At 46.9% G+C, this 24445-nt stretch overlaps 2 protein-coding genes across 2 annotated transcripts; both read right to left on the bottom strand.

Annotated features, from left to right (window-relative positions):
• Positions 1-180: 180 nt before the first annotated feature.
• On the bottom strand, positions 181-7445 carry LOC135384052 (neprilysin-1-like). The gene is made up of 2 exons (XM_064613300.1): positions 7320-7445; positions 181-2466 (listed from the first exon to the last, which is right to left on the bottom strand). Exons 1-2 carry the CDS (start codon positions 7359-7361, stop codon positions 259-261), a joined length of 2250 nt encoding a protein of 749 aa, XP_064469370.1. The 5' UTR covers positions 7362-7445; the 3' UTR covers positions 181-258.
• A 1730-nt stretch (positions 7446-9175) lies between these two features.
• LOC135384051 (neprilysin-1-like) lies at positions 9176-21507 on the bottom strand. Its single transcript, XM_064613299.1, has 2 exons — positions 21436-21507; positions 9176-11387 (listed from the first exon to the last, which is right to left on the bottom strand). The coding sequence occupies exons 1-2, from the start codon at positions 21475-21477 to the stop codon at positions 9369-9371; spliced, it is 2061 nt and encodes a 686-aa protein (XP_064469369.1). The 5' UTR covers positions 21478-21507; the 3' UTR covers positions 9176-9368.
• Between the last annotated feature and the right edge of the window lie 2938 nt (positions 21508-24445).

The following is a 24445-nucleotide window of genomic DNA, read 5'->3' as shown; positions in this document are numbered from 1 at the left end:
CTGACACCCTCGACATCGCCGATGCCATACATTGCCGTACACTGAAAAAAGAAAAAAAGCACAAGACGCCACACGAAATCCACCAACAACAACTTCCATAATCCATCTACAGAAACGTTTTCAGTCAAGTGCCGGTACTTAGGTACTTTATTAGAGAAGCAATATCAGCCCAAAAAAGTATCCATAGACAGAACGTGTTTCATTTATTGAACTCGTCATTTTACGCTCAGCAACGTGCACGGTTTTTTGGACCTTTATTCAGAGAAGCGTTCTCCAAAAGGGACATTTTTTCTTGGGATTCATTGGCGATTGCGGAGGACAGTTAAACACTTCGCCAAAGTTTTCAGAACTCATGAGAGGAACATTGCACCTCTCGTCAGAGCGAGGATGAGTCTTCCCCGGGACAGGCTTTCCACACCACATCAGGCACCAAGCCACGTAGAAGAGCTGATCACTCGTCAATCCCTTCGGTTGTCCCAGACGAACAGGCGACGTTTCCAAAGCTTTCCTGTACACCTTCAGCAATGACCCCCTGCCCATCGTATCCGCTAGGTACTCGCCCGGGTAATCCGCGTAGTGTCTTGCCTTTGGAGCGTTCTCGATGCTGACGTTGTGACACTGAATGAGGTTAGCGTACGCTCGGTTACTCGCTTCAGAAAACCAGCCTGTTCTGTTTCCCGTACCGTCGTATTTTTTTCCGGTAGTCTCGAAGCCGTGCATAATTTCGTGTGTCAGTATCCCGCCCAGCGCGCCGTAGTTCAATTCAGGTGCTCCTCCATAAGCGAAAATTGGACGGACCATTAAGCCTGGAGGAATATAAATCACGTTGTATAACGCGTGGTACGCCGCGTTTGCAGAATAGATCGGTATCGAGGCTGTGAAGCGAGCTACGACGGACGCATTGAGGGCATCTTTGTTCCTCAACAGGTCAATAGCACTTGACGTTAGATGCGGTACCATCTTCATGACGTTCGAAACGTAACTGTCGGTCATGTCTGGGACATTGCTCAAATATGCGTCAGCCGCTTTTTCTGATGAAACACCAAAAGGGTAACCTATACGTTTGTGTAACTGCGATAGCTTTTTTAAGGCCCCCTTCCGCGTAGAATTGTCGAGCCAACTCGATGTCCTGAAAGACGTTTCGATCCCAAGCAGGATATCATTCGTCATCCGCTCTACAATATCTACTGTTGACTGGTTTACCTTCTCTAACAACGTCTTCATCGGCGCTACAATCCTGAATAAATATAAGACGTATCTTAGGCATATCTCGGCTCTCCAACTGGCCTTCTGATTTGCCGTGGTCACTCCAGATACATTGTAAAGGTACCACGTTGTTCTCCATGCAAGAAATGTTCGAATGTCTTCGGTGCTGATCAATGCTTTGCTGCCAAATAAATTATAGAGGAGATGTATATCGTATAATGTCATTACAATTCGATATCTTCCGGGGAAAAGCGACTTTGACCATTTTTGTAGGCTCTTTCTCCACCTCTCGCATAGTCCCTGGTCTTTGCCGGCAAAGTAATCGATGTTAGACATCCCAAATCTGTAACTCTTGTCTCTGTACGTCCGGTTGCTGGAGACGACGTACACTTCGTCTTCCGCTTGTAGAACACGATCTACAACCTCGTCGTCGAGATTCAAACCTTCGAATACCCAGTGTAACACGTTTTGATAAATTTTTCTGCGTTCCGTTGCACTGCGAGGCTTAACCGAGCGAAAAGAGTCGAAATGAGGAGATACACGAACGTCGAGATAGATGTCGTTCCGGCTCCGTGATGGTGCTAAAGTCATGATGTATATCACCGAATATCCTTCAACCAGAAACCTCACTTGCATATCAAGCGGTTCAAAGTTCAATTCTTGTGTCAATGACAAGCCTAACTTCCTTAGAATTTCATGTATTCCTGGCTTGCTTGACTGTGGATCTTCGAGACACGATTGATACAACTTGACTGCTTTCTGAGAGGCGCTTTGTCTTTGAGCCGGAGGAGAGGCGTTTTTCAACCACATCTCAATCGCTCGCTTATTCTGGAGGGTCACGTAAGATAGCATGTTTGATGTCCCTTTAAAATGCTTCATAGCACCGGCGCAGACATAGGTAAAAAAATTATCGCATGGATTCTTTGTCGTGTCGACAGACATACTGACCAGCCAGCGCATGTAGTTGCAGTCGTCGGTGCCACATAGTGTTTGCCTTTCATGGTCCTCCTCGTCGTCTTCTGAGGATGGAGTTGCATCAGCCTGACTTGTCTTTGGTGCTGTAGAAATCCTGAATTCGTCGTCCTCTGTATAACTACCATCCACAGGCGGTTGACCTCTTTGATGGAACGCTATGATGGCGACACCAGCTCCAAATGCCAGAGCTCCTAGAGCGTAGAGTACTAGCGCGAGTAGCCCTTGTTCGATAGAGCTTGTCTGTTTTCTTTCGTCTGCCACTGACTCCTGTTCGCGTTCAAGCTCCTGGAAGAACAGAAAAAACACATTTCCTCGTTTTTCAAGTTATGTCTAAACAAACTATGCACATCTTTCTTGTTCACAATGCGCACGATGTATGACGATTGCCCAATATACAGGGCGCCCCAGAAAACGTGTCATTGAATTTTAATAATAATAAAAAACTACGACAGATAGCGTCATGCGGTCAATGGCATTTGTTCTTGCTAGGTTTTTGCCACCTCCAGATTTGCATGTCATACAACCTAAGTTTAATTATGTAAATTTTTACGAACTGAACTCTGAAAGTTCCCAAGTAAAGGTCACTTTTTTACCCCACCACTGTGAACAGCGTGCCGAATTTACTCAAATTAATGACAGTTGACAGGAATATTGGGGAGCTATCGTATTTTAAAAAAATAGCCGAAAATCATGCTGTACGGAGCTCGCAGAGGATAGCGCGCGCAAAGCCCACACCGGCATGGTAGGAAGAGACAGACATAGCTTATCGCGTCCGGCTTCGGCTGCGACCAAACCTTCCCTCTCCCAATTTCAGGAACTCTCACTTTTTCTACTATCATTCTGTGGGCTGGGTTTCCAACCTCCCATCGTCGGACTGACAGCGATTGCGGTTTGCTCAGACGGATTGCGCTCAAAAAGTCCTCGCGCGTTACACTCAAGCGCCCCGAGAACCACGATGTTCGATGATTTTCCCCGATGGGATAGATCCTGAATATCACAGTCAATTATCATGAATTTGAGTAAATTCGGACACAGTTCTCACTGCGACGTTCGCCGCCAGTCGAGCGTTTATTGGAACGACGTCACGGCAACGGGAGGTTGGTTGAAAGTTGCGAGCAACGCGGGACTAGAGTGGTTCAAACGGCGCGGTCATGCGACGGACAAGACAGAGTTACGTATAGGAAGTAATTTCCCATTCTACGAGAACTCCCCAAACCGTTTCCAAGCGTACGCGCAAGTGGAGGAGCATGCCCGACACACTTTTTTGTACAAAAGTTTAGAAAAAGTAGCCCGTTGGAAATTTCGGTCATCCGGGAATGAAATGCTTAATACAAACGACATGTCACAATTGCTGCCGTCCCATGCTTTTAACGCGCAGCTGACACATATTAATCAGATGGATTCGCTACTTAACTGCACAGAAGGTCCACTCTCTTAAAGGGACCATGAAGAGGTCCCAAAAGCCTCTGGAAACATATGTAATGCATCGCTAGCCGCTAGTCCATTCCTCATGTGGTCTATGAGCTCAACATTCCGTGGAATTACGGATATATTAACTAAAAACCAGGACCAAGAAAACGCGACTGCTTCGACGCCAACGCTGCCGGCACGACCGAGAAACTGGCTATGACGTCAAAAGCAGGTGACCTTGGCCACTCGCGTGCTAGCCTGATGCAACCTCGGTGTGAGGAAAGGATGCAAATGACGCCAGTCCGCTTACAGCAGGGGGGACTCGGGCGACCGGTCGACGCTTTTTGTTTGTTTGTTTGTTTCGCCCGTGAACTACGTCCGTGTTGAATGAAATGTCAAAAGTAGGGTATATTTCAGATAATAGCCATCGGACGTAGTTCCGTAAACGGGCTTATGGCTTTCTCTTAAAGAAAAAGCAATAAAAAAATGTGAAAACAACAAAACGTCCGCCATATTGGAAAAGCACACAGACTGCACAGACGATCGGCGGGCGAAAGAACGGAAGTTAATTCATACCGGAAGCAAGACAGCGCCCCCTTCTTGCTAAATGACCGGAGGCAAAAGGCGCGAAATCCGATCACAACGGACGCAGAAAACGCTTCGTCGCTTCGTACTCTGCATAGAAATCTCAAGGAGTATGCTAGAAGGAAACCTCCGAAACTGGGACATACGGGCGAGGGGAGCGCCATATTGAATCAGCGACTGTTGCCGTGGCGCATGCAAAAAAAGGAATCCCGTAAGCATACAGCAAACATAACGCCAAAAATGTTTTTGGAAGAGTAACACACAGCCCGAATCCATGTAACCGTGAGATATATGAAAACACACCCACGCCCACGAAGAAACAAAAACACGACACGAACGTCACATGGGGACGCCGTCTCCGGCGCTGCCTCAACCACATCAACAAATCCTATACACAACGGACGCACACGACGCTTCCTTGCGGCAAGTGCAAAAAAAGAAAAAAAAAAGATCACGGGGACAATGGGCCTTTTCGACAACCAGTGGCGGCGAACACCTGGCTTGAAGGCACTCGTATATCAGCGAGACATGTGATCTACATCTACGACACGGCTGTCATAGAGTTACCATTCGACGGCAGAAAAACCATCAAGAGAAACTGTCGCAGATTGGTACGACTATAGCAGGGTGTTGTGGGAGCTATTTTGACATGGGGATGATTGGAGGCGGCGACCATGTCGCAGAAGTAGATCAATGCAAAATTGGGAGGCGGAAATTCAGTAAAGGGAGGCTAGAGGGGACATGGGTAATTGGCATGATTGACATCCGTAATAATGACCTACAACTGGAAGTGTGTCGGGACAACAAAAGTCATGCGATAACAATATATGTAAGTAAGTAAATATGTAAGTACGTATGCGTGTCATGTAGTTTTGTTGCTGATGTTTCATCGCGTGTAGTGCGTGGTATATTTGTCTGTAAATACGTATGCCTGTTATGTTTGTAATGTACCTCTGCTAGTATCCCACTGTATATGTATTATATATATGTCTGTACATAATTATTTGTGCGTTTATGTCTGTATTGTATCCACTGTGAGTTATGTGTATTGTGTGCGCCAACACCATGGCCTTAGCGGCCGTTCTTGGGCACTAATAAAAATTATTATTATTATTCTTATTATTATTATTATTACTATCACACATCAAAAACAATGTAGAAGAGAAGGCTCTAATAATCACTGATTGCTGGATAGGCTACATGGGGCTTGATCAGAATGAATTCTAACACTTGACAGTAAACCATAGCTTAAACTATACACTGATTCGGACACAGGGGCCAACACAAACCAAATTGAGTCGCAGTGGAGGCCTCATCATAAATGACAGCGTGGGGTAGCATTTGCTAAAGTTTCTATGGCGCCGTAATTGCGAGCGCAGCAATAAGGAAATATTTGACAAAATGTATACGACATTAGCGTAATATATACAGGTTTGGACAAAAATCATCACCTCAAGAGCACACCAAATTCGTTTTCTGATAGGCCATTCGTGACAAATGCCATCTTCCAGCAGGCTGTGATGAGTGCTCAGTGTTACGATATTTCTCACATTATGCAATATATCAACCACAATAAGTCTTATTTTCCTTTTTCGGTGCTTTACTCACTGACAAGCTCTCCAGGTGCACATCGCTGATCCAACATAAATCTGCAACGCGTTAAACACAAAACCTGACCTGACCTAACCTTGGTGACAGTTGCACAGTCTAGGTGAACACAGCCTCCAACAGGCGAAATAAGTAAAAGCCTGGCCTGACCTAACAATGATGACGGTTGTACTGTCTACGCGAACACAGCCTCCAATGGATGAAATACGCAAACACCTGGCCCCTGGCCTAACCTAACCTTGGTGACGGTTGCACAGTCTACGCGAACAAAGCCTCCAACGGGTGACATACGTAAAAACCTGGTCTGACCTAACCTCGGTGACGGTTTCACAGTCTCCGTGAACAGTGTCCAACAAACGAAATATGTAAAATCATGGACCAAACCTTACACTGCAGTCACGGATGCTCTACATGAACATTCTGCAATAGCGCACATTCCCCATCTTTGTTTTCATCTTAACACTTCCTCCACTGTCAAGACATCATAACCTGTATCTTGTGAAATGAAAAGTTTCGAAAATCCTTTTGGATCCAGGTTTGCAAATCTCAAACACCTTTTCTGTCACCACTGCTTCACCTGTTTTGCTCCCCATGTGGCCTCAGTCACCACTTCTCCGCCTTACTCAAATGGCGGCCTCCACCTCTGTTAGGTTTCGCAAGGCCGTCGCTGTACAGGGTGTGTGCAGAAAAACGTGACCCGAATGTTTTAATGTAACTCGTTGTCTACTTACCCGAGGAACTTCCGGTGGCGTACGATGGCGTATTTATGCGTGCGAAAGCTACAAAAAATTCTGGAAGCCATACTCGGCGTAAAAAAATAAACGGAGCGCGAAAACATCGACTTCCATGCATTAGAATAGGGCGGTCATGACAGTGCATGGTAGTGCATGGCGGTCTCAGGAGAGTTATGTGCAGGCACCGCTAGGGGTACTACCGATGAGCATCCATGTGGGACATCGTTTCGATTTCTGCACCGATAGCTCCTCTAGCGGTACTTGAACACAACTGCCCTGCGTCCGCCATGTTGCCCTATTCTGATGCACGGAGGCCAAAGTTTTCGTTGCTCTGTCTATTTTCTAAGCTGAGTATGGCTTTCACGCTTTTTCTGCAGATTTCGACGCATAAATGCACCATCGTGCGCCACCGGCAGTTCGTTAGTTAGGTGGACAACAAGGTATGTGACTAAAGGCGGGTCATGTTTTTCTGCACACGGCCTGTAGATGAGCGCCTTCAAATTGTATTTTACAAACGCGCATAAACAATTTTCTTCCTGCACTTGTTCATAATCCTTGAATTTTCCTATCCGCTATATCACCCTCGTTCACTTCAAAGTGTTATTTAACTTTCAAACGCGCTGGCTAATTCTTAAAATCTATAAGCCTGTCTACGGAACTACACCCTAGGCCTCCATGTGAGCCCTTTTTTTAAAAAATCTCTTCACGGGAATCTCCCTTTATGCCACGGCGTTCGCAATATAACTCTCACTGCATGACGTTCACGAAGCTCTACACACAATCTGAGGCCCAGGAACTCACCGACATCACATCGGGGCTTGCCATGTTTGACCGGTGGCTCATAACGACGGCGCAGGTGACGGCGGGACAAGCGGCTTCTTTCCCTCAAGATGGACACGGAACAGGAGCTAATTTCACGTGACACGAGGGTCGTCCTTGGTGTCCTCTTCTTCACGGGCCTAGGCAAATATTGCCCACTAAAAGCGGTCCTAGCTTTCTACAGCTATAAAATATCTTGCTTCTGTGCTAAACTATGAGAAATTTCGCGTTTTTCTGCGACAAAAATTACAGATAATACTGGTCCGACTCAGACACAATAGTCCTGCCCAGTAGCAACCCTCCACGCAAAAGGTAACATCGAACCCCACCACTAGCCTCGGCTAATGGACCACACAATGTTCTGCAAATGTTAATTTGGCATGAATTTTGAATAAAATATGAAATATGAACCGTTATATAGACGTGCCGCGGAGTCTGTCCGCAGTCTGGTGATATCACCTATTTTGAGTGCAACTATAAGGGACTGTTCTCTCACACAGCGCAAGAAAACAACTTTTCTTTTGTTTTTTAATGCGCTAGGTTTATAGTCCGGATACGCAAGAATCGCGCAAGGGTCTGTCTGTAGCCCTGGCACGCCGCGCATGCGCGGTGAGCGGAGAGGGAAGGAAAGGGCGCGTCTAGAGTGCGACGCGCAACACTGCGCCAGCTTTGGTGGCGTCGGCTCGCGGCCTTCTTTCGCAGCGGCTCATTCGCACAGCTTTCATAACCTATGGCGCGCCCACGCAGACACGACTGAACCTGTCGACCTCTTCTTCTTCTTCTTAGGGAGTGAGTGAGGTCAGCCAAAGTTGTTGACACAGCTGCACTTAACCGAGTGCCGACGACTCACTCGGCAAGTCGCTCATTTCTTGCGCTCGTATATGATGGCCAATGACATCACGAAAGCTATTAACAAGCCTGACCTCGTGATCTTGTATTTTTTTTGTACCCTCAATTGAGACACAATAAACGTATCAGTATCACTATCACTATGGGATTGTTTTGCTTTTTGATTTTGTGGAGTGGCGTTAGTGTACCGTTCGTGTCAGAGTACGGCAACTGAGAACACCATCCACACGTAACGGAGCGCTGAAACAAACGGAGCGCTGAAACGAAGCTGCCATACAGTTTTTGATGCGAACAAATTGCACTCAAACGTTGCTATACTACCGACTTCCTATGAGAAAGGCAACATTGCTTTTCGAGTCCGCGCCCTGACAGGTCTACCATCACTAATGGGCAAATCACTCACCATACACAGGCTACTATCACTAGTAATGGACAAGAGAGTTGAACTCACTCATTGAGTTCAGTCACGTCATATCACGATCCTAGTTTGCATTTTATTATTGTTGTTCAATGACACGTTTTCTAGGACACCCAGTATACTACACGGGCAGGCGAGACCACTTTACTCCTCTAGTGTACAAAATAGCGCGTGGCATATTGCCACGTAACTCAACGTAACATGTACTTTGCAAAATTTTTCCACCTTTTTCTCGAGTTCCGAAGCATCAGTCCGCGTTAAAGCTGAGCCCGACCGAGGTGCTTATGGAAGCCACTTCAATACTACAGAAGCGCTACTTCAGACTTCAGTATACTCCCAAGAACATAATGAAACTAAGAATAATTTGAAAGCTAAATTATCCACACAGAAAGCAGAATCCGTCCGCAGAAAATGGTACCTTTTCATTTCAGCACTACAAAAGCCAGTAAAGCATGCGGAAAACGCCATTTAAGTACTTTATGAGAAAAGCAATATCACGGTACTTCCAAACGTACCGAAACATAAACAACCACTTTCCTTCATTGTACAGTTCATTTTACGCTCAGCAACGTGCACGGTTTCTGAACCTTCATTCAGAGAAGCGTTCTCCAAAAGGGACATTTTTTCTTCGGATTCATTGGCGATTCCGGAGGACAGTTAAACACTTCGCCAAAGTGTTCAGAACTCATGAGAGGAACATTGCACCTTTCGTCAGAGCGAGGATGAGTCTTATCTGGAAGAGGCTCTCCACACCACATCAGGCATCAAGCCACGTAGAAGAGCTGGTCACTCGTCAACTCCTTCAGTTGTCCCAGACTCACAGGCGATTTTTTAAAAGCTTTCCTGTACACCTTCAGTATTGACCCTCTGCCCATCGTATCCGCTAGGTACTCGGCCGGGTAATCCGCGTAGTGTCTTGCCTTTGGGGCGTTCTCGATGCTGACGTTGTGACACTGAACGAGGTTAGCGTACGCTCGGTTACTGGCTTCAGAAAACCAGCCTGTTCTTTTTCCTGTACCGTCGTATTTTTTTCCAGTATTGTCGAAGCCGTGCATAATTTCGTGTGTCAGTATCCCGCCCAGCGCACCGTAGTTCAATGCAGGTGCTCCGCCATCAGTGAAAATTGGCCGGACCATTAAGCCTGGAGGAATATAAATCACGTTGCTTAGCGCATTGTACGCCGCGTTTGCCGAATACATCGGTATGAAGGCTATCAAGCGAGTCATGATGGACGCGCTGAGGACGTCTTTACTCCTCAACATATCAATAGCAGTGGACGTTTGATGCTCTATCACCTTAACGACATTCGAAACGTAACTGTCGGTCATGTCTGGGACATTGCTCAAATATGCGTCAGCCGCTTTTTCCGATGAAATACCAAGAGGGTAACCGATACTCTTGTGTAACTGAGATATCTTTTTTAAGGCCCCCTTTCGTGTAGGACCGTCGAGCCAGTTCGATGTTCTGAATGACGTTTTGATCCCAAGCAGAATATTATTCGTCATCCGTTCTACAGTATCTACTGTTGACTGGTTTACCTTCTCTAACAACGTCTTCATCGGTGCTACGATCTTGAATAAATATAAGACGTCAGTTAGGCATTTGTCGGCTATCTCACCGGCCTTCTCATTTGCCATGGTTACTCCAGATATATTATAGAGGTACCAAGTTGTTCTCCATGCAAAAAATGTTCGGATGTCTTCGGTGCTTATCAATGCTTTGCTGCCAAATAAATTATACAGTAGATGTATATCGTTTAAAGTCATTTGAATTTGATATCTTCCGGGGAAGAGCGACTTTGACCATTTTTGTAGGCTCTTTTTCCACCGTTCGGATAGTCCCCGGTCTTTGCCGGCAAAATAATCGATGTTAGACATTCCAAATCTGTAACGTTTGTCTCCGTACGCCTGGTTGCTGGAGACGACGTACACTTCGTCTTCCGCTTGTAGAACGTCATCCATAACCTTGTCGTTGAGTTTTAAACCTTCGAATACCCAGTGTAACACCTTTTGATAAATTATTCTGCGTTCCGTTGCACTGCCAGGCTTAACCGAGCGAAACGAATCAAAAATAGTAGATACACGAACGTCGAGGAAGATGTCGTTCTGGCTACGAGACGGTGCTGGAGTCATGACGTATATCGCCGAATGCCCTTCGAACAGAAACCTCACTTGCATATCAAGTGGTTCAAAGTTCAACTCTTGTGTCAATGACAAGCCTAAATTTCTTAGAATTTCACGTATTCCTGTCTTGCTTGACTGCGGATCTTCTAGACACGATTGATACAACTTGACTGCTTTCTGGAAGGCGCTCTGTCTTTGAGCCGGAGGAGACGCGTTTTTGAACCACATCTCAATCGCTTGCATATTCTGGAGGGTCACGAAATATAGCATGTTTGGTACCCCTTTGAAATGCTCCATAGCACCGGCGCAGACATAGGTAAAAAAATTATCGCATGGATTCTTTGCCGTGTCGACAGACATACTGATCAGCCAGCGCATGTAGTTGCAGTCGTCGGTGCCACATAGTGTTTTTCTTTCATAGACCTCTTCGTCATCTTCTGGGGATGGAGTTGCACGAGTCCTCAGTTCGTTGTCCTCTGTGTAATTCGCAGGTGTTCTATCCACAGGTGGTCGGTCTTTTCGATGGAAGATTATGATGGCGATACCAGCTCCAAGTGCCAGTGCTCCTATAGCGTAGAGTACTATTATGAATAGCCCTTGTTCGATAGCGCTTGTTCCTTCTTTTTTGTCTGCCACTGGCTCCTGTTCACCTTCAAACTCCTAGAAGGACACAAAAACACATTTGCTCGTCATTCCCAACAATCTGTGCCAAAACGTAAAGCACACTTCACCACATTCGCCTGGGCATCAGGGGAAGCTTGAAGGACAGGCCCCATAGAAATACATGTATTCGGCAGACAATGTTGCCTATAATTCTGTAATGAAGGACGGCAAAGTTCTCCCGGATATGAAGTGAAGGGTTCATGGTGACTATACCTTCACAAAATTTGATGGCGATAGCACCATTCGTCTTGGTTCCCCAATGACTATCGCTAACACATTGATCTCTATGGGGGAAAAGGTGACCTCTAGGGAACCTTAAGTCATGTAGTCCCAGAATCCGGGAGAACTTTTTCATAACGCGAATAACGTGGGAGATATCGGCTGCAGAAGTAGCTCCCCTCACGTGCATGCATTCTTCAGTTCCGACATTCAGGGAACCGACATTCAGGGAACCGACAGTTCCGATGGTAGGTGGAAATTGTTTGGATGACAGGTACATTAGGATATGTAGACTTGAAATCTTGGAGAACTTTTTTACAGCGCGTGTCACGAAGGAGATACAGGCTATAGCAGTGGACCTCGCAACCTGATTTTGACAACTTGTGCGACATGACTACCGGAATCTATGGAAGCTGCTTGCGTGGCGTTATTCTGACATAATATGGCCGAGTGGTCAGTTAAAGTGGATCTTACTGTGGACTATTGTCCAAGAAAAGGCTGTTGTTGGTGGTCAACCATACGCTGCGGGCAATGCTGGATACACGGAATACACAAATAAATAGTTTTACGGGTACAACTGCATTTTTCGAGAGAGACATGCGAGGTGCGAGTCGGTAGTTATTCACTACTTATCGGTGATTTCTGTTGCTCGCCCCTCAGGGTCAGCGATACCATGGCGTCCACGAGCATGCGAAAATATCTGCGTTACTTGAACAACTTCAAGCATGAACAATGTGCTCCCGGTGCCGCGACAGTGTCTAAGTTGACGGTGTTGAAAGCCTTCGGTGACTTATCCAGCGTAACAACAAGTGTAGCGAGTGTTTCGATGTCCAAACACGCCGTTGTACGCGATACTGTCAAGTTGAAACGAAGACAACGGGACAGTTGACAAGATAAAAATGTGAAGCTTGTAACGTGTTAGCTAAGAAGTGTCTGCCACCTAAATCAGTAATATGCATCATTGCACTCCATTATTCAGTACATTTGACCTAATTAGGCTGAGAGAAATCTACAAAGTGAGGAAAATGTCTTTTATTACTTCAAGTAGAAAGTTCAAGATTTCGGTCACACCGTTTCACTAATAAGTATGCGGTTTTCGGAAGTTATACATAAAAATTTAACACTGCCGCTGACAGTCGCCGCTCATCCGGCGTGCTAATTTTTCAGCTTCCAGCATGATAAGGCGAAAATAGCCTGCTGGTTTCCGCCAAGAGATAAGCTTGTGAAGGTGAAAAAGGCGATAGCACTGTGTTCTAGCTGCGGGCTCCTCTCTCACTGATGCTTCCTTTAGCCGATCGTGTGCCATCGCGTGAAGCCGGCAGCTGCGATGACAGAAAATCTGAAAGTGCATTGCTGAGAGGCGTGAGGTTTCAGGTGTGGAACATTGATAGTGTAGAGGAGGTGATGTCCCTCTACATGAGTCCCGACCGGCGATGATGGAATGTCCCAGCGGGCAGATGGACGTGGCCTCACACTAGGACGGTGCCGGTAGAACTGCCGTGCCAGCGCCGTAGCGCGTGGCAGCAGAGGCGCGTCGTCGTCGTCTTCCACGGGCCGCCACATCACTCCCCCCCTCAGACGCGGAGCGGTGCATGCGGTTGAGGTCCGCGTCGATACCATGAAGAGGAGAATGAGGACGACTCGTGGATGGTGGACGATTGGAGCTACGGCTTGCGATTGTGGCTGTTGATGCAGCAGCGGGATGGCGGGAACAAGGGCGCTGGATCCGGGCGGGTTCCAGAGATGAGTTGTGAGTGCTGAGTGGTTGGGTGCTTGAGTGCGTTGTGTGGCGTTGAGTTGCTGCGTTGCTTGTTGCTGAGGGAGTGCGTTGAGTGATCGTTGTTGAGAGCTGTTTGTTGCTGATTGTGTAGAGTTGCTGAGTGGGCGACAGTACCGCGACCGGTACGACAGCGTGAATGCCGGTTGCCGCCAGAGAAGTGCCGGGGAGGACCATCATGAAGCAGGTGGAGGCCGGAAAGCCAGCTTACTGTGGTCTCCCTGCGAGTCCCCGGTGGAACAGTGGTCCCGGAGCGCCTTGCCTGCTAGAGGGTGGTTCGCTGCTGGTGTGCCGACGAAAAATTTAGGATGTTGAATGGCCGAATTACGCCGAACATGGTGTTCGTTGTTCGTTGTCCCTCTACATGAGTCCCGACCGGCGATGATGGAATGTCCCAGCGGGCAGATGGACGTGGCCTCACACTAGGACGGTGCCGGTAGAACTGCCGTGCCAGCGCCGTAGCGCGTGGCAGCAGAGGCGCGTCGTCGTCGTCTTCCACGGGCCGCCACAATAGTAAGCGAGTTGAAAGCCCTTGAAAAATGTTACTAAGTCTGCCAATTTATCCAGCGGAAATAAATAATTCGGCTGATAATAGCTTATGCACACCAGCGGTCTGTATCGCAAATAGAACTTGGCATCATGCAACCAGGTTACAACTTTTACCTCATGCATTCTTTTCTTTTCTATAAAATGCTAAGTTACAACTAGTGTACGGGCGTCCTCATCACCGTCATGAATGAAACTAGTTACAACTTATGTTAATTTAATACATCCTATTAACACAGACAACTGTCCTGTCGTACGCTCTTCAACGCACAGCGTTCTACACAGCACTCTGCACAACAGACATGGCGTGAACTTCACAGGGAGGGTCATGAAAAGTCAAACTCCACCGCCTATACTTTCTGCTCGAGAATTGGAGCGATTCGGTGGCGGGTACGGATTGTATGCGCACGCCGTCCCCGGGAGGGACGTGAAGGCATGCGCCCGGTGTGTGAGGTTTCACGCACGCTAAAGAACCCTCCGGTGGGCGAAATTAATCCACAGACCGAGCACTATGGCGTCGCTCATGATCTCAGTTCTCACGCGACGTAAACCTGGAATTATTTTTATTAATAATTTTTTTACACTACTTTCGTGGCACCTTGAAAAAGTAACCTCGGGAAATCGCTTCCTAAAACGATCATCTATACACTATGAACGCATGTATACACCAAGCTTCGTCCGTAGTCTTCTTCGCTTCTTCGGCACCCGCTTCCGTTGTATCCAGTAACACACACATACAAAAACAAAGAAATAAATAGTGATACTATTTTTAAATATTTTAAGCAGCAGTAACATTTTTACTTGAAAAGCTGCGACAAGCAGTCGGTATCAAATGTCTGTTTTCTTTTTTTTTTTCCTGCCTTCTACTTTAGGAAGGTAAGCGGAATGCCAACAGCTTTCATTGCTACTATCAGTCTATCCTAAGGCCTAGCTACCCTGCACAGCCCGTGAGTGTATAGGTGACGCCAAATCAAGTTCCTGTCAGATTGTTGGTCATGTTTTCAAGTTATGTCTAAGCAAATTATGTAGATTTTATGTAGATGCAGACGTCAGACGACAGGCGGAATGTCAGTTACGAAACTGGCGCTTAGCTAAAGGACCTTTGGTGTCTGTGCAAGACGGCAGCTGAAATTACCTTTAGTGGAAACTGGCATCTGACGCAGTGTGAACTATATCTGAAACTAGCGGAGATTGCTAGCGGCCTTTAGAGCGCTAAAGGCGAAGCCTCGTCACCAGCGCGCTGGCAATTCAGACTTGTACGTATCTTGAGTGCGTACTCAAAATGCAGTATTTTAAATACGTTACCGGTGTTTTGGTACTCTACTCAATACCTTTTGCGACAAGTATTTTTAAAGTATTTAAAATACTCTTTGCAGTATTTGCTACTCAGTACTCAAAAGACATTTGATCCTCGGCAAGCCGTATCCAGCACACTGCACACGGCAAGCCGTATTCCCCACCGTGTCCAGATTTTCAGCTGCCTTCTTCCTTTATTTTTTGTGGAATTCGTGCATCTGGCACAATACAGGCGGGTTCCACGCTTGGCCTTGCTTGTCAACAGAGGTGGGCACCCGCACGAGGGCGCGCGAGGATGAGGGTTTCCTCACCCTCACCTTACGATATTTGAGGTGAGGTGAGGTGAGGGCCAGTTTTTCTGGTGATGTTTGAGGTGAGGTGAGGAAAATCTTCAAAATATTTTGAGGTGAGATGAGGTGAGAAAAACATTTTTTAAAATGTTTGAGGTGAGGTGAGGAAAATTTTCAATTTTTCTAGGTGAGGTGAGGAAATTTTCCAAAAAATTTGAGGTGAGATGAGGTGAGGAAAACTTTAGGAACGCGCACTTTGTGAAAACATTTTACGCGCGTACACGGGATATATTTCCTTCTTTTTGCAGCTTGCGTCTCTCACCTGGGCGGGGACTGTCCTCCTCTCTCACCGGTGATACGCGCAACTTTTACGCGTATAACAATCGTTCCACGAAGTATTTTCTGTGATTGATTAGGTCAAATCTGCCAGCTAAAAAAAACGTTACATTGACTAAGCAATTTCACGAGTTCATTGTCAGTCACTCAAAGCCAACGCGACTTTAAAGATTCTTCAATCCCTGCGAATGTCACATCGAATAAACAAATAGCTTGAAAAAATTGAGGTGAGGTGAGGAAAAGTCCCAAAAACTCATCTGAGGTGAGGTGAGGTGAGGAAAAATTTCAAACCATTTTTTGAGGTGAGGAAAAATTTTCAAAACAATTTTGAGGTGAGGTGAGGAAAAAATTTCAAAAATTTTTTGAGGTGAGGTGAGGAAAATTTTTCTCCCAGAAAACTGAGGTGAGGGCGAGGCTCGTGAGGACAAACGCCCACCTCTGCTTGTCAATAGCCCGACCCCTTCGTCAGAAAATGGTTACTATTCATATTGCAAGGTGAATCCCCCCGGGGATTAGGTACAAGAAAATCCCGGCATTTATCTCATTGGTCACCAAAGTACCAGCTCCGGTGGCGAAGCGGTAACGCGTGCGCTTGGAGACTGGGAGGTCCGCGGTTCGAATCCGCGGGCCGGCTGTGCCGTCTGGGGTTTTTCCTGGGTTTCCCTCAGATGTGTAATAGGCGTATGCCGGCACAGTTCCCCTGAAGTCGGCCCATGGACGCAGCTATCCTCCCCCCGAGCGGATTCCGCTCGGGCTTCCACTTCACCCTTTCCTCTCCTCCTCTCCACCACCTTTCCCTCCCCGAGAAACATGCCGCCTAATCAGGCAGGCAGACCTCTCGGGTTCCTCCCAGCGACACTCCTCCTCCTCCTCGGTCACCAAAGTAATAAATACGCGCCAGAAGCTGAAAGACCCGAGCTGACATACAGTAGGTATTACGAAGTTTTGAGTCAGAACATATCACGAAAGTTCACCAAACATTACTTAACACCAAGTACTTGGAAATAAAATATACTGATTGCTGGATAGGCTACATGGGGCTTGATCAGAATGAATTCTAACACTTGACAGTAAACCATAGCTTAAACTACGCTGATTCGGACACAGGGGCCAACACAAACCAAATTGAGTCGCAGTGGAGGTCTCATCATAAATGACAGCGTGGGGTAGCATTTGCAAAGTTTCTATGCGCTGTGATTGCAGGCGCAACAATAAGGAGACATTTGATAAAACTTTGCATGACATTAGCGTAATATATACAGGTTTGGACTAAAATCATCACCTCAAGAGCACACCAAATTCGTTTTCTGATAGGCCATTCGTGACAAATGCCATCTTCCAGCAGGCTGTGATGAGTGCTCAGTGTTACGATATTTCTCACATTATGCAATATATCAACCACAATAAGTCTTATTTTCCTTTTTCGGTGCTTTACTCACTGACAAGCTCTCCAGGTGCACATCGCTGATCCAACATAAATCTGCAACGCGTTAAACACAAAACCTGACCTGACCTAACCTTGGTGACAGTTGCACAGTCTAGGTGAACACAGCCTCCAACAGGCGAAATAAGTAAAAGCCTGGCATGACCTAACATTGATGACGGTTGTACTGTCTACGCGAACACAGCCTCCAATGGATGAAATACGCAAACACCTGGCCCCTGGGCTAACCTAACCTTGGTGACGGTTGCACAGTCTACGCGAACAAAGCCTCCAACGGGTGACATACGTAAAAACCTGGCCTGACCTAACCTCGGTGACGGTTTCACAGTCTCCGTGAACAGTGTCCAACAAGCGAAATATGTAAAATCATGGACCAAACCTTACACTGCAGTCACGGATGCTCTACATGAACAGTCTGTAATAGCGCACATTCCCCATTTTTCTTTTCATCTTAACACTACCTCCACAGTCAAGACATCATAACCTGTATCTTGTGAAATGAAACGTTTTGAAAATCCTTTTGGATCCAGGTTTGCAAATCTCAAACACCTTTTCTGTCACCACTGCTTCACCTGTTTTGCTCCACATGTGGCCTCAGTCACCACTTCTCCGCCTTACTAAAATAGCGGCCTCCACCTCTGTTAGGCTTAGCAAGGCCGTCGCTGTACAGGGTGTGTGCAGAAAAACGTGACCCGAATTTTTTAATGTAACTCGTTGTCTACTTACCCGAGGAACTTCCGGTGGCGTACGATGGCGTATTTATGCGTGCGAAAGCTACAAAAAATTCTGGAAGCCATACTCAGCGTAAAAAAATAAACAGAGCGCGAAAACATCGACTTCCATGTATTAGAATAGGGCAGTCTAGAGGGATCCGCATGCAAATGCATATTTTTTCCTTGACATGCTCTTGGGTCTGGGCGATACATAAGCGCATTTCATAGCAGGTAGAGACGATTCAACATGGTTTTTAGGTGCATGAAAATGCATATTCCGTACATAACCGCATATTTCGCATTTTTGTTGCATATTTTCCGCCGTGTCCGATATGACGCATTGATTTGAGCTCCAGGCAACTGCTACCGGTTCATGCTAACCCCACATGATCGTTCCCCGCTCTAGGCCTGGCAGTTTTCAACCACTGCTAACTTCGAAAGGCATAGTTTTGTACTGCAAGCCGACGATCTGACGTGCTGCTCGACTCATACCGTCTCTTCGCCTGCTTACTCAATTTTTTTCACGCGACGACACTATGACCTTTGACTTGCAAGCGCGTCCGTCGCCTGGGCGCCGCCGAGCCGGGAGTTGTCACTTCAAGCGTCCGCGTCTGCCTGGCATGCAAGCGCGGAAAGCGTCGTCCCGGATTGCCGAGACCTAACCTTCAACTTCGTGTCTGTACAAGAGATGGACGACAGAAAACCCGGATCTGTCTACGGACGGAAAAGTGCTCTTCTGCAGGATACGTGAGAAGAAGGTAAGGATGGAGCCCTTTTAGAGAGACAGGCGCAACTGCATTTGAGTACCAGCGGCCAACGCAGCCGGGCATGAACAACTGTCAACATTTGACGTCTATTGCGTTAGTGACATGGTACTCCTCACTGGTCAATGAGCAGAAATATTTCGAGTAAATATTGCTAATCAAAGCTGTGAAAAAGAACGAGTGGCTGTGGCTCAAGAAGAGCTGTCCTCCGCGTTTTATCGTTGGGCGCCGGGGGTTAGCGCCTCAACAAGTTCTGTTGTGGGTGACTTTTTCTCTTTTTGTTCTCTTCGTCGTAGTCTATTCTAGTTTCGACGCTGTTGCTTGTGTCGATGGGACACCATAGCACTTCCCAGTTCTATATCCATTTCGTACGGGACACACAAGGTGTATCACACCCGCTATTTTCTATTCTACCTTTTTGTTTCCTTAGCCTCCTTGCGTCGGAATTATCCGCCGTTCCTTACGCAAGTAATTTATTGATGAGGCGATTATCCGTCTTCCTTTTTTCCCGACAGGTCAACGCAACGCGGAAGTTCCAGGTGGACCAGCACGTGCGGTCGCAGTTCCATGTTTCTGAGAAGGCAAAGAAAGGCAGCACATCGCAACCCCTACTTGCCCATGCCCTATCGTACCACCCGTATTTCGACGAATTCTGCTTCGATCTGTCAGAAGCTTTCGTAGCTGCTAATAATCCGTGGAAGAAACTTGAGCACCCGACGCTCAGAAGGTGCCTTTAAAAATATACCTACAGGAAGTTACCAACGGAGTCAACTCTGCGCAAGAATTACTTGCCTATTTGTATGAAAAGGTTCTCAATGAAATACGGGCTTCTGTTGCAAAGGGCCCAATGTGGGCTGCTGCGGACGAAATGACGGACGTTTGCGGCCGCTATGTGGCACATCTTATTGTTGGACGGCTCGGTGACGACAAAAGCTCTAGACCCTACCTACTGGCATGTCGCGTGCTCGAGAAAACCAACTACAGTACGGTCGCTAGATTTGTAAATGACTCCCTCAAGACGTTATGGCCAGACGGAGGCGGAGAGGACTTCCGGATTTTTTACACTGATGCCGCCGCCTACATGATAAAGGCTGCTGACTTTCTGAAGGTTTCCTACCCAAACCTTGTGCACGTGACGTGCTTGGCGCATGGTATCAACCGCGTGGCGGAGGAGGTGCGGAACCAGTATACACATACAAACAAGATGGTGTCGGTGGTAAAGAAAATTTTTGTCAAATTCAATCCGGAAGACAGCAGCGCAGTAAGAGAGGCGCAAACGCTTTTCAAAGATCTACTGCTTGCTGTAGAGGTCCAGCTAATCAAAAGGAACTTCACATTTCTCGCAAGCTCCATACAAAAGCTCGAAACTGGTGGCCTGCCCCTCTTGGAATCCCTGGACGTTGTGAACCAAGTTGGCGAAGAGCTGGCAAAAATCACCAGTCTGGTTGGCCGGCATGTTTTCAGGAAATTCGAAGTCGTGCTCCAAAAGAACCCTGGATATAGCACCCTCAAGGCAGTCGGCAACGTTATGGCTTCGGCGCCCAACGCTACCCTGCCCGAAAACGTGCCAGCAGGACTACTGCCTGCCTACAAATATGGCCCACTGACAACGTGCGATGTAGAGCGCTCCTTCTCCAATTACAAGAATATTTTGAGCGATAGGCGCCAGAACTTCACAGAGGAGAACATTGAACGCTACATTGTGTCAAACGTTTTCTACAACGGCTTCAGCCCTTGAAACCTGCGTTTGCCTAACCCTGGCATTTTTCTGTGTTTGCGAATACGACGTTTTCTCTGTATTATCTGCAATAAAGATGTTGCTGTCACGTTATATTAACTTTACTTCGACTGCTGTACGACGTAACTTAAGATATAGTCAAAACTGTCAACTCAGAAGGGGCATATTTTTACTGCATATTACGACCAATTTTAGTGCATAGTAGCATGCATATTCCTCGACTTTTTAGTGCATACAGATCCGCCCTCTAGTCATGACAGTGCATGGTAGTGCATGGCGGTCTCAGGAGAGTTATGTGCAGGCACCGCTAGGGGTACTACCGATGAGCATCCATGTGGGACATCGTTTCGATTTCTGCACCGATAGCTCCCCAAGCGGTACTTGAACACAACTGCCCTGCGTCCGCCATGTTGCCCTATTCTGATGCACGGAGGCCAAAGTTTTCGTTGCTCTGTCTATTTTCTAAGCTGAGTATGGCTTCCACGCTTTTTCTGCAGATTTCGCACGCATAAATGCACCATCGTGCGCCACCGGCAGTTCGTTAGTTAGGTAGACAACAAGGTATGTGCCTAAAGGCGGGTCATGTTTTTCTGCACACGGCCTGTAGATGAGCGCCTTCAAATGGTATTTTACAAACGCGCATAAACAATTTTCTTCCTGCACTTGTTCATAATCCTTGAATTTTCCTATCCGCTATATCACCCTCGTTCACTTCAAAGTGTTATTTAACTTTCAAACGCGCTGGCTAATTCTTAAAATCTATAAGCCTGTCTACGGAACTACACCCTAGGCCTCCATGTGAGCCCTTTTTTAAAAAAATCTCTTCACGGGAATCTCCCTTTATGCCACGGCGTTCGCAATATAACTCTCACTGCATGACGTTCACGAAGCTCTACACACAACCTGAGGCCCAGGAACTCACCGACATCACATCGGGGTTTGCCATGTTTGATCGGTGGCTCATAACGACGGCGCAGGTGACGGCGGGAGAAGCGGCTTCTTTCCCTCAAGATGGATACGGAACAGGAGCTCATTTCACGTGACACGAGGGTCGTCCTCGGTGTCCTCTTCTTCACGGGCCTAGGCAAATATTGGCCACTAAAAGCGGTCCTAGCTTTCTGCAGCTATAAAATATCTTGCTTCTGTGCTAAAATATGAGAAATTTCGCGTTTTTCTGCGACAAAAATTACAGATAATACTGGTCCGACTCAGACACAATAGTCCTGCCCAGTAGCAACCCTCCACGCAAAAGGTAACATTGAACCCCACCACTAGCCTCGGCTATTGGACCACACAATGTTCTGCAAATGTTAATTTGGCATGAATTTTGAATAAAATATGAAATATGAACCGTTATATAGACGTGCCACGGAGTCTGTCCGCAGTCTGGTGATATCACCTATTTTGAGTGCAACTATAAGGGACTGTTCTCTCACACAGCGCAAGAAAACAACTTTTCTTTTGTTTTTTTAATGCGCTAGCATTATAGTCCTGATACGCAAGAATCGCGCAAGGGTCTGTCTGTAGCCCTGGCACGCCGCGCATGCGCGGTGAGCGGGGAGGGAAGGAAAGGGCGCGTCTAGAGTGCGACGCGCAACACTGCGCCAGCTTTGGTGGCGGCGGCTCGCGGCCTTCTTTCGCAGCGGCTCATTCGCATAGCTTTCATAACCCATGGCGCGCCCACGCAGACACGACTGAACCTGTCGACCTCTCCTTCTTCTTCTTCTTAGGGGGTGAGTGAGGTCAGCCAAAGTTCTTGACGGTGGTGGTGGTGGTGGTGTGTGGTGATAGGGTGGTGTGGAAGTTCTTGACACAGCTGCACTTAACTCGGCACAGCTGCACTTAACCGAGTGCCGACGACTCGTCGGCACTCGGTTAAGTGCAGCTGTGCCGAGTGCCGACGAGTCGTCGGCACTCGGCAGGCCGCTCATTTCTTGCGCTCGTATATGATGGCCAATGACATCACGAAAGCTATTAACAAGCCTGACCTCGTGATCTTGTATTTTTTTTGTACTCTCAATTGAGACACAATAAACGTATCGGTATCACTATCACTATGGGATTGTTTTGCTTCCTGGTTTTGTGGAGTTGCGTTAGTGACTGATCGTGTCAGAGTACGGCACCTGAGAACACCATACACATGTAACGGAGCGCTGAAACGGAGCTGCCGTGCAGTTTTTGATGCGAACAAATTGCACTCAAACGTTGCTATACTAGCGACTCCCTATGAGAAAGGCAACACTGCTTTTGGAGTCCGCGCCCTGACAGGTCTACCATCACTAATGGGCAAACCACTCACCATACACAGGCTACTATCACTAGTAACGGACAAGAGAGTTGAACTCACTCATTGAGTTCAGTCACGTCATATCACGGTCCTAGTTTGCATTTTTTTATTGTTGTTCAATGACACGTTTTCTAGGACACCCAGTATGCTACACGGGCAAACGAGACCTCTTTACCTACAATATCCCTTACTCCTCTCGTGCACAAAATAGCGCGTGGCATATTGCCACGTAACTCAACGTAACATGTACTTTGCAAAATTTTTCCTACCTTTTTCTCGAGTTTCGAAGCATCAGCTCGCGTTAAAGCTAAACCGACCGAGGTGCTTATGGAAGCCACTTCAATACTACAGAAGCGCTACTTCAGACTTCAGTATACTTCCAAGAACATAATGAAACTAAGAATAATTTGAAAGCTAAATTATCCACACAGAAAGCAGAATCCGTCCGCAGAAAATGGTACCTTTTCATTTCAGCACTACAAAAGCCAGTAAAGCATGCGGAAAACGCCATTTAAGTACTTTATGAGAAGAGCAATATCACGGAACTTCCAAACGTACCGAAACACAAACAACCAGTTCCCTTCATTGAACTTTTCATTTTACGCTCAGCAACGTGCATGGTTTCTGAACCTTCATTCAGAGAAGCGTTCTCCAAAAGGGACATTTTTTCTTCGGATTCATTGGCGATTCCGGAGGACAGTTAAACACTTCGCCAAAGTGCTCGGAACTCATGAGAGGAACATTGCACCTCTCGTCAGAGCGAGGATGAGTCTTCTCTGGAAGAGGCTCTCCACACCACATCAGGCACCAAGCCACGTAGAAGAGCTGATCACTCGTCAACCCCTTCAGATGCCCCAGGCTCACGGGCGATTTTTTAAAAGCTTTCCTGTACACCTTCAGTATTGACCCTCTGCCCATCGTATCCGCTAAGTACTCGGCCGGGTAATCCTCGTAGTGTCTTGCCTTTGGGGCGTTCTCGATGTTGACGTTGTGACACTCAATGAGGTTAGCGTACGCTCGGTTACTCGCTTCGGAAAACCAGCCTGTTCTTTTTCCTGTACCGTCGTAATTTTTTCCGGTACCGTCGAAGCCGTGCATAATTTCGTGTGTCAGTATCCCGCCCAGCGCACCGTAGTTCAATTCAGGTGCTCCGCCATAAGTGAAAATTGGCCGGACCATTAAGCCTGGAGGAATATAAATCACGTTGCTTAGCGCATTGTACGCCGCGTTTGCCGAATACATCGGTATGAAGTCTATGAAGTGAGTCACGATGGACGAGCTGAGGGCGTCTTTACTCCTCAACAAATCAATAGCAGTGGACGTTTGATGCTCCATCACCTTCACGACGTTCCAAACGTAACTGTCGGTCATGTCTGGGACATTGCTCAAATATGCGTCAGCCGCTTTTTCTGATGAAATACCAAGAGGGTAACCGATACTCTTGTGTAACTGAGATATCTTTTTTAAGGCCTCCTTTCGTGTAGGACCGTCGAGCCAGTTCGAAGTTCTGAATGACCTTTCGATCCCAAGCAGAATATCATTCGTCATCCGTTCTACAGTATCTACTGTTGACTGTTTTACCTTCTCTAACAACGTCTTCATCGGCGCTACAATCTTGAATAAATATAAGACGTGAGTTAGGCAG

This window comes from Ornithodoros turicata, chromosome 2 (assembly GCF_037126465.1).
Source record: "Ornithodoros turicata isolate Travis chromosome 2, ASM3712646v1, whole genome shotgun sequence".
Taxonomy (NCBI): Eukaryota; Metazoa; Arthropoda; class Arachnida; order Ixodida; family Argasidae; genus Ornithodoros; species Ornithodoros turicata.
The sequence above is the reverse complement of the archived record's forward strand: the minus strand, read 5'-3'. Positions and strand labels throughout refer to the sequence as shown.

Coding starts and splice junctions, on each gene's coding strand:
- LOC135384052 (XM_064613300.1), bottom strand. CDS start 7,361: ATGAGCCACCGGTCAAACATGGCAAGCCCCGATGTGATGTCG. Junction 2,467..7,319: donor CAAGCCCCGATGTGATGTCG/GTGAGTTCCTGG, acceptor CTGTTCTTCCAG/GAGCTTGAACGCGAACAGGA.
- LOC135384051 (XM_064613299.1), bottom strand. CDS start 21,477: ATGAGCCACCGATCAAACATGGCAAACCCCGATGTGATGTCG. Junction 11,388..21,435: donor CAAACCCCGATGTGATGTCG/GTGAGTTCCTGG, acceptor GTGTCCTTCTAG/GAGTTTGAAGGTGAACAGGA.